We start from the raw sequence: 10744 nt of genomic DNA, 5'->3' as shown, positions 1-10744 counted from the left end.
TTGTATTGACCAGAGAAATAATATATTTGGATACTGTTGGTTTATTTCTGCATGGAATAAACCATTTTGCCAAGAAAACGTGAAGGGTTACTCATTATCTCGCCTTCAGTTCTGGACAGGTTTGTTGTTCTTTTTGTTATTTGAGAAATTTCATGCATTTCCCAAGAGTAGAACTGAGGCTCGAAAAAAAGTGGATACTTAGCCGCTTTACAAAAAGATTACCCACAAATCCTGCCGCAGTCGGGCAAATTTGGCAGGCAAAGCTTGTGAAAAAGTGGGATAGGATTACAGGTTACAGTTGTCAGTTTTTAATCAATATCTTTCATACGGCTGGTCGTTCAAAGGTCCCCTAGCCAAATGCCACAGGAATAATCCCTCCAACACCTTCACCAATTAATTAAAAGAAGCGGAAAGTTATGAGTTTACTGGCAAACTTGATTGAGAGCATAGGCACCCATTTGACTGTAATAAGGCAATATGGGTATATGTATCAAGTTGAGAAACTTTTTAATTTTTTCCGTTCCTTGGAAATTCGGTTTCAGTCAAGGTTGGAATTCCAGCGGCTTTTTCAGCTCTCTGCTTTTGTACCATATGTACACATTATAACACTACACAAAAATTCCTGAAAAAGAAATCATTCAGAAAATAGAGGAAATAGACTACTGTAAAGACTCTTCCTTTCCCAACTTCCTCCAGTAAAATTTTCCTGACCACAGAAGTAAAGTAACAGTACTAGTGGAGGTCTTTTGGGAGCCATGAGGTCACATCAAATGAATTGACCGAACAGAAATGGCTTTAAAACTACACCTAAAAAACGGAAACTAGAAGGCTCATTCGAACTTTAATTGTTTCCCAAACGTTGCTGAATCGAGCGGAAAATGATGATTAGCGAGGACTAACTAAGGATTCATAAAAGAAATACGTTGTAACAAATAAAAAACAAATAATTAGAAGTGAAAACAAATAATAACTAAAGTGAAAAAAAACTTTTGTTCATAAATATTGATTATTTCTTTGAAAGCAACTATCATGTTTGGTTGTACATGCATTTTATGTGACCGCAAATGATTTTCTACTTGCCATGAATTCTTATATCCATGTAATCCATACGTACGGATAGACGCCGGACATGTAAGCCAAAGAGGACGGGTTACAGCTTTCATTATTACATAGATAGATAGATAATTCTGTATAGAGCTAAGCACAATTATAAAATAAATGTATAACGAATATGATAAAAAGGGAAACTAACGATCTATATATATTTATTATCCATACAAGATCTAATCATAAAACTATTTTTAAAACGATCTGTCGTACTTTTAGGTACGGTAAAACGCCTGTTGCACCTTAGAGTATACCGTGACGGTCCACTAAATGGTATCAAACTGTTCAGACGGTGTTCAGGGTCCTTAATAATGGTGTCGAAAGTATTAGTGCAGAGCCCGGTGATGAAATCTACAATAGGGACAATGTTCACTTGTTCGATGACCTCCTGGTAGGGAAGTCCTGAGCATTTTATAGACATGGCCCGCTTTTCAACTCCCACCAACTCGTCTTTTAGGTACTTTGGCAGGGCATAGAAAAAAACAGGTGCTGCGTAAGAACAGAGCGAATACAAGCAGTGTAAAAGGGGGACATATCCTGCTGAGGAACTCTCGATTTTTTTAACTGCACTAAGAAATGCGGACGCTTTGATGCTTTTCATGATTACGTCACTAATATGATCGTTCCACATGAGGTTGCTCGATATGGTCAAACCATTTTAGCACTAGTCACCCTCTCTAGTTCTTTACCATCTACTACAATAGACGCAAACAGGGGCTCATCTTTTGCAAAAGATATCCTGAGCTCCTTACACTTGTCGCTATTGAGTTTGACTCTGTTCTGCGTAGACCACTCCGCAACCTTGTCCGCGATCTCCTGGGCACAACTTCGGTTTCCATTGGCAACGACTTCTGATGCGGTCATATCGTCGACGTATTTCCATAGGTATGATAATTTATTAATATCTAAATCATTTATGAGTACAAGGAATAGCCATGGGCCTAGTTTTGTTCCCTGAGGGACCCCGGAGGGCACTGAACCCCACTCGGAGTAACCTCCCACAGATAGTTTGATCTTTTGGGAACAATTACAAAGGAAATCTATGATCCAAATGATAATTCTTGTGGGCAGATTTAACCTGCCCAATTTCTCTACAAGTATTCTATGATCTATAAAGTCGAAGGCTTTTCTTTCATCAAAGAGAATTATAGTTCTAACTGTAGCGCCGTTGCCATCGGTTTCCTTGGACCAGTTGTGAAGCATGTGCATCAGCGCATGGGTGGTTGAGGAATTGGAAACAGCTCCATATTGGCTTGGATCGAGCGCAACTACGTAATCGCGAACCACGCACTCTTCTGCGACCTTCGAAAGACATGGGGTAAAGGAGATAGATCTGAGCTGTTTCTTCAGGTCTTCAACCGGCTTCACTTTTGGTAGAGTAGACACGTCCGCGAATTTCCAGATCTTCGGAAGAGACTGTTCTTTCAAGGAGAAGTTGATGATTCTGCTGATTGGACAAAAGTACAGCATAGTCCTTGAGCATCCAGTTGGGTAACTTGTCTGGACCACACGCCTTAGAAGGGTTTAACGCAACCAATAACTTAAAAATTCGCGTTTCCGAAACCTCCGGAAGCTCAGGCGAGTCATTGTCAATTCTTTTTGGTCTTAAGCACATACTCAAACGGACTCTTGCTACATTTAATGGACAAAGCCTGGCCTTAATAAATTTGTGGCTGATATCAAAATCATGTAGTTCTACCGCATACATTACATTTTCATTTTTACCTTTCACTTACCTGTATTTCGAATGATTTTTCTGGTGACGCCATGTACTTCAGTTCTTGAGCAGCTTTCAAAACATGACATTTCTTCCCGCTGTCCCACTTGAGCAACTCGTTGTTGAAAAATTGGGCCTCCTTTTTAGCCATTTTCAGTTTTTCGTTTTGGCGCTTTAGTTCTTGAAGTTCGCGCTCCAAGAAGCTTAGATCGGCATTCCTGGGAGTTGACACTAGCGTCCCACCCTTTAGGAGGTTAATGTCTCTTTGAAGCTGGAAGGCAAGCATACGCTGTTCAGACAACGCTTTCTCAAGCCTCGACTTGCTTCCCCGAAGCTCTGCGATTTCGCTTCGTAAACTTGACATGGTATTCTCGCGGATTTTCGTCTCTTCTTGAGATCTCTTGGAGAATTCTTGTTCTAAAATGATCTTTACCTCTTGGATGACCTTTTGGTTTCTCTGCTCTAATTCCATTTTCTCGTGCTCAAACTGATGCTCCAACTTGCCTTTCTCTCTTTTAAAGTTTCCTTCCATTTCGTTTACTTTTTTTTCTGATTTAGCAAGTTTATCTTTTAAGGCAGTGATAGTCGCTTCCTTTGATCTTTGAATAGCTTCAATAGACTGGTTGTTTTCTTCACGAAGTCTCGTCACCAATTCTTGCTTGTGTCTTTCTAGTCTTTCTCTTAGCTCTGTCATTTCGGTGTCGTGTTTTCTTTCCACTTCTTTTTTCTCCCTCGAAAAAGAATCGACGAGAAAATTCTTATCCTCTCTCATTTTCGACATTTCCCGGCTCAAAGCATCCACCGTAACCTGAATCAATTCCTTTTCATGTTCCATTTTCTTGGATAGCTCCTCCTTGTCTTTTTTGCTTTGTTCAAGAAGTGTACTTTTGTCGCGCATTAATAGTTCATTCTCCATCTTTAATGATCTTTCCGTGTCCATAAACTTATCCTTTTTAGTGTTGAATTCTTGCTCCAATATGAACAGGGATTGTTGCAACTGCTTTTCCTTTGACGATACTTTAGCTGTCATGGCGGCCTTGTATTCAAGTTGGATTTGCTGTTCAAATTCCTGTCTGTCAGTTTTGATTTTTGCTTCCATGTTCTGCATATCCTTTTCGCAACGGTTGATGAGGTCTACCCTGTGTTTTTCCTTCATTTCCCTAATCTGCGTCTCGAATTCACACTCTAGTTTTCTACGCTCTTCAGCAAAGCTGTAAGTCATTTGTTCTTTTGCTCGCTCCATTTCCCTCTCCAAGTCAAACAGTTTGTTTTGTAGTTCATACTTGGTCTTGGTTAAGGAATCGACCTCAGCCCTATACTTCCCTTCAATTTTATCGAGCTTGCCGTTTTCTTCTTTGATTCTCAAGTTGTATTCATCAATCATTTGTTTCTTCTCTGCAAGGAGCGTCTGTTGAAAGTCACCCTTTTCGTTTTCCAATTCCTTCCTCATCTTTTCTATCTCCTTGCTGGTCACCTCTCTAAAGTGGCTCTCGCGTTCGTATCGCACTGTAGTAATCTCGTTTTTGTAGGTTAGCTCTAGTTGGATTAGCTTTCTTTCACACTCCTCCCTTCCCATTGCTGCCTCCTCTTTTAGCTCCTTTATTTGTCTTTCATAGTCTTCCTTTAGAGTTTTGGCTTCTTTTTTGAGGATATCTTGCTCCTCTATGTGCTTGTTGACCATTTCGTCTGCTTGTTGTTTCCATTCTTTACTTTTCTCCTGTAAAGTAGAAGTCTTCTGCTGAAGCTCTGCTTGTAAGGTACCCGCCCTTTTCTTCTCACTCTCGTATTTCTCCATGAAGGTTTGACGTTCAACGCTAAGGCGACCCTCAACACTCTTCCTTTCTTCTCCAACCGAATCAATGCAATTTTTCAAACGCTGAATTTCGCTTTCTAGCAAACTTATCACTTTTTCTAACCGGTGGACTTCTTCTTTCCACTTGTCCTTCTCACTGCTGTGCTTTTTCTTTTCTAATTCACTATTCTCCTTGCATTTTTCTCTTTCCTTGTTCCATGTAACCTCCAAATCTGATAGCTTTTTGTTGAGTGATTCTATTACGCGTACAAAGTTATTGTTGGCGTTTTCTAATTCTGTAGCCATCCGGTTTATGTCAGCGTTTTCCTGTTGAAATTTTAATTCCTTTGTCTGCAGACCATCTATTTGACCTCGTAAACGCAAAATTTCGTTTTGCATCTCACGGTTGGATACCTCCAGATCCAAGTGAAGCTTTAACTTCGACTCGTACTCCTTCATTCTTAAGTTCATCGTTTTTAGGGAAGCTACATGTTCTTCCCCACTTTCTTTCAGATTTTTTTTAACGTCTTCCAATTTCAAGCGTAGTTTTTCTGATTCTCTAATAAGCTTTTCTTTTTGCCCTTGAAGTGATTCCTTCTCATTTTGCCTTTCTGTGATGTCTTTCTCCCACTGAGCTCTTTCTTTGCTGGCTTTATCTTGCAGTGCAGTCATGGATATCGTCATTTCACCGACATTTTCAGCAAGGTCCATTTTTTCTTTTTCCAAGGCTTCAATAGTTGCGTTTTGCTCCTCTAGTATCTTTTTCAAACCACCTATTTCCTTTTCGTATCCTTTCCTCTGGTCGCACATCTCTATCTCATGTTTTTTCCTTAGATCTTTCAGATCCTTTGCAGTTTCCTCCTCAAAATTTGCAAAATTTGTTTTCGACATTTTCAGTTCATTCGAAAGCTCCAGAGCTTGAACTCGCAGTTTGCCTTTTTCTTGTAACTCCTTATTTAAAGCCTCTTGAAGTTTCGATACCTGAGTCGAGCAATTCCTTTCTATTTCTTTCTTTTCTCTGCGTATTCGTTCTTCGTAACTAGCTGCGAGCTCTTTTTTGGTCATTTCAAGGTGTTCCGTGCGATCAATCAAACGCTTTCTTTCCTTTTCCAATTCATTGATTTTCTCCTTCACCATCGCTATTTTTGATTCCGATTCAACTCGAGTATCTTTCAGATTAGATCTCACCCGATCAAGCTCTTTGATTCCAGATTCCACTTGTGTCACCTTCTCGTCAAGGTCCTCTTTTAACTTTACATTGACCTCATTAAGCTTACGAATATCTTCGTCTCTTTTCGTTCTGTTTTCTTGTAGCCATTTCTCTTGTTTATGAATTTTCTCTTTAAGAACATCGGTTTCAGCTCTATAACTAGCTGCATCCTGGCTGGTCTTCCTTTCCAGGTCTTTGCATTTTTCTGAAAGCCTTTGCTTTTCTGTGGTAATCTCGATAATCTTAATTTCATTTTGTTGCTGCATCTCTTTTATCTTGGTCTCAAAATTTTGGGTTATTTGTTCAAGTTTCGCGATGATATCATCTCTTTCTGTCCTCAGTTGCTGAAGCTTTTTGTGATGCTGTGTCTTCATGTTATCCATTTCCGTTTTAAGTTCCTTTTCCATTTCACAGTTCTCTTTTTGGAACTTCTCCGTCATTTCCTGTTTAGTGCTTCTCATATTTTCATCGTATTGTTCCCTTAATTTCAGCGTCTCCTTCCTTAGTTTGTCGAGCTGTGCTTGTAGTTTTTTCTTCTGTGCTTCTTGTTTTTCTTTCTCCGCAGCGAAATGAGTATTTCTCTTGTCAGACTCTTGAAGCATTCCTGTAATTTTCATTTCGTACTTCTTTACAATTTCACTCTGCCTGTCCAATAACTGTTCTTTCTCATGGTCGAAGTTTGTTTCAATGTCGCTCTTTTCCTTATCACATTTCTCCTTCATAGACGTCTTAATATCTGCTATTTTTGCCTTGTATGTTTCGTCCAAGGTTTTGCACATCTCAATCAATTCTTCTTCCTTTTTGCTACTCCTTTCGTCCATGGTTTTTCTCTCTTCCTGCAATTTCTCCAGCTTTGTTTTCATCTCTTCTTGTAAATCAGAAATCCTCTTCTCAAAATCCCTGACTACTTGGTCGTGTGTGCTATTTAACTTGTCCTTCTCCTGGGTGAATTCGCTTTCCATTTCTTCCTTTTCTTTGTCATATTTTTGTCGAAGTTGCTTCTTCGTTTCTTTCAGAAGCTGTTCATACTTATCGATTGCACTTGACATTTCTTCCCTTAAGACTTGTATCTTTTCTTTGTACTTTTCCTCGTTGCTCTCCATAGTTCCTTCTAAAGCTACGCATTTATTCTCGTACTTCTCTTTTATACCAGATATTTGCTCCTCATATGTTTTTATTGTGTTTGTAGAAGAAGCTCTCAGGTCTTCCGTCTGCTTCTGAAAGCCTGTCTCCAAATCTGCCTTTTCCTTTTGAAAGGTCGCGATCATTTCTTCTTTTAGCTCCTTGGCTTTCAGGTTATGCTGTTTTTCCAACTCAGTCATTTCTTTTCTTTGTGCCCTTAAGGCTTTCTGGTGCGCGTCTTTCAAACCTTTAATTTCTCTCTCCGTCATTTCTTCTTGTGCTTCCATTTCAGTCTGCAGGACAGTTATCTTTTCTTCATACTCTAGTACAACAGTTTTGTGTGTTTCGATCAAAGCCGTCTTCTGTTTAGTAAGCACCTCTTCAATTTCATTTTTTTCTTTGCTCCATTTTTCTGTCATCTCGTCTTTGACTTCCTTCAGTTGCTTTTCATGGTTTTGCTTCAGCAACAAACTTTCTTGTTGCAGTTTTTCTAAGTTTGATTTGTTGGCCTCCTGGAGCCTTTCCATTTCCTTCTCCATTTGAGCATTTCTTACTTCATATTCTTGTTGAATGCTTGTTATCTTAGCTTCATACGCGTGAATTGCGTAATTATGACTTTCCATAAGTTCTGCTTTCTCAGCCATGAAATTAATTTCTCGTTCGTCCTTTTCTTTTTCGCACTTCTGGAGTAGGTTTCTCTCCAATTCCTTCAAATCTTCCTTATACTTTATTTCAAGGGGAGCAAGTTTTCCCTTCCAAAACTCGATTTCTGCAGAGTATTTCTCACTCAACTGTTTTGTCTCCGTTTCCAGCTTCTTGATTAATAGTTTGTTTTGCGCTTGGATATCTTGGATTCGCACTTCGCCTTGCTGGATCATTTTCTTATATTTGGAAACTATCGCTTGTTTCTCAGAATCAAGCTCACTTTCTAAAGCGTTCTCCTTCTGAGTGCACTCCGCTTTCAGTTTATCCTGACACTCCTTCAACTGAATTTTACAGTTTTCCTCAGTGTCTTTGCATTTTTTCTTCAACTCTGCTATTGCTTCCATAGAACTGTTATAATTGGCCTCAAACTGATTTTTCTGATTTCTTAATTCTGTTATTTTTTCTTCGCACTGTTGGGAAACTGATGAGATTTTCAGCTCGTAATATTCTAACTCTTTTTTATGTGCTAGTGACATTGTTTCTTTCTCTTTGGAGTACGTAACTTCCATCTCTCCCTTCTCCGCCTGAAACATCTCTGTTAATTCGATTCTAAGGCTGGCTAGTTTTTCTTCAGACTCGCTTTCGAGGGCAACATATTTCTCGCGCCATGTAGCTATTTGTGAAGTGAAGTTGGAAACTTTCTTTTGAAGTTTTTCCTTATAGATTTTAAGTTGGCCAAGTTTAACTTCATAATCTTGAGTAATTTCGACTATCTTGGTCTCATAGTCTTTGGTACTCTTCTGGTACATCTTCAAGAGCCCCTCGTTTTCAGAACGCAGTATGAGCAATTGCTCCTCAAAGTTATCTTGCATTTCGTCTTTTTCACTAGAGAAGCTTGCTTTCAGCTCACTTTTCTCCATCTTACATTTGTTAGCCAACTCTCTCTTTACGTCTTCAATCATTCGAAGATTCTCGACCTCCATCGTGGCAATGTTTTGTTTAAGTCTTTGCACTTCTCTCTGGGTGTCATTATATTTCTTCTGCCAGTTATCTCGCTCTATTTTCAATTGCCCGATCTTGACTTCGTATTCTTGAATTATTTTTGTTTTTGACGTTTCGAACTCAGTAACAGATTTGAGATACATGTCATTTATGCTCTTCTTCTCCTTTTCTAAAACCTGCATCTTCTGCCTCAAGGATTCTAGCTCTCCACTGTTATCCATTGGAATTGTCCCAATTACTTCCATCTCCCAGCTCTGACCTTGGTCTTCGAGTGGCATTTCACTGGTAACCATCGTGGTTGATACTGGTTGCACATAGTACGGGCTTCCCCAGTCATCGTCCATTGGAAGAACTGGTATTTCTTGCTTTGACATGTTGTTTACCTTTGCTATTTCAGAAAGGAATAATACGACATTTATTTTGTGGTTTAATGTTAAACATCGTAACAGTTACCTTTAAAGTACTCCATAATGATATTGACACTTTTGCACACTTGTAATTTTGAAATAACCTTTTCAATGCGTGAACGGCTGTGGCACTTTGCCTGCATTAGGTAACCCTAATCTCTTGTTTTCTCTTGTTCACCAATTCGCATTCATCCGATTGAATATTTCATGATCCAAGCGGGAAACTGTCCACTGCCGTAAAAGGGGCTAATTAATATGTCCCCATAGGTCACTTTTTCAACTATTATATATTTATATGTAGTATGCAATCAGTTATTGCCAGTAAGAACTTCGATTGCATACCCTTACACTTTTTTAATGAAATGTCATCCTTACTGCACTCGACCGCCATTTAAATAATGGTCAAAATTTAATAAAAATGATGGAATTAGATAATTTAATTCTTTAAAGGTCTGCACTTGTTGAAGATTGCAAGTAGATTTAACTGAGCGGTAAAGTTTGTTGTAGCCTAGACTTAACACTTTAGGGGAAACACTCCAATAGCATTCCCCTTTCTTTTTCAAATGCTGCATTACTTGCATGCCATAATTTAGGAGAGCAACAATCCCACGTACCTGAACTCTAAGATGATGCATAGTGGTTTTACTGAAATCCTCATCAAGTCCCTTGTAGCTTTTTGGGAGTATTTTAATCACTATCAATACTGTCGTCGACAAAAGCTGTCTTTGCTGTAGCACGTAAAAATGTCAACTAGCTCATATATGAGCAAGATGGTTATTTGAAATGATTTTGTTTGAAAGCGTGCCAAATCATCGTTTGTTGTTCGCCAATTAAAATGTCAGATTTTGTCACGGTGTGATATTTGTGCCTCAAGTGTAGCAGGTCACGCTGACTTTTAATAGCCTTGATGCACGCATTTGAAGGGATGAAATTTGTTCTAATTCATATGAGATTGCTAAGAGACTCAACTTGAGGCTGAGAATTACTTAACAATCCGTTGTTTCTTTTTACTGCAGTAGTTAATTCTAGCGAACAAATAGAATATAATTACCGGATTGAACTTACCTGCTGCTTATTATGGACACCGCAGGAAATCCAAAACATTTTAACCCCAAATTCCACACGAAATTGAAAACGATACAAAATAACTTGGCCTTGGTTTAACCATATTATTTTAATTTAGGGTGTTTTTGCTGAGCTTCCCGTTGCCAAGGTAACTCACTGCATCACAATAATGATTCTTACTCGGAATATCTGAAAGGTATGCGAGTTATAATCTGAGTAGAATTTAGTTTTCTGTGCAGAAAATGGACAATAGAATTTCGAGGCGGTGATTTCATTGGATAGAAGCAATGCGCTACACCCCTTTGTGGAGGACATTTGACTTCCCTCTGTGACAAAACGGCTGCATCAATAGAGAGGTTAACCATGACGTTTACGCCCAACGGGAAACGGCAGGCTCCTGCTTATCATAAAAGGGTGAAATTTCTCTCATTTTAACTTTTCTCGTTCCTTTGAGAAGTTGCATGATATCTGGAGCCAATAGGACAGAAATGAACTAATATCAAACAGGGCTCTTACATTTTTGGCAAAACTTTAATTTCACTCCGACGTTTGCCGTTTGGCGTAAACGTCATGCTTAACCTCTCTAGTAACAAATAAACATGGCCGCGAAGGAGAAGATCTCCGATGGCGAGAGACTTGAAAAAGCCTCACGTCTTACAGAATTCGATGAAATCCGA

At 39.0% G+C, this 10744-nt stretch overlaps 1 protein-coding gene across 1 annotated transcript in view; it reads right to left on the bottom strand.

Moving 5' to 3' along the window:
• LOC138038888 (trichohyalin-like) overlaps positions 1-8921 on the bottom strand; it is a 12460-nt gene extending 3539 nt beyond the window's left edge. Inside the window, exon 1 of the mRNA XM_068884965.1 lies at positions 2844-8921. Coding sequence (XP_068741066.1) covers positions 2844-8888 — 6045 coding nt within the window. The 5' untranslated portion in view covers positions 8889-8921. The remainder of the gene's footprint in view (positions 1-2843) is intronic.
• Positions 8922-10744: the final 1823 nt, after the last annotated feature.

This window comes from Montipora capricornis, chromosome 2, assembly GCF_036669925.1.
Source record: "Montipora capricornis isolate CH-2021 chromosome 2, ASM3666992v2, whole genome shotgun sequence".
Taxonomy (NCBI): domain Eukaryota; kingdom Metazoa; phylum Cnidaria; class Anthozoa; order Scleractinia; family Acroporidae; genus Montipora; species Montipora capricornis.
This window is presented reverse-complemented; position numbering and strand designations above follow the sequence as displayed.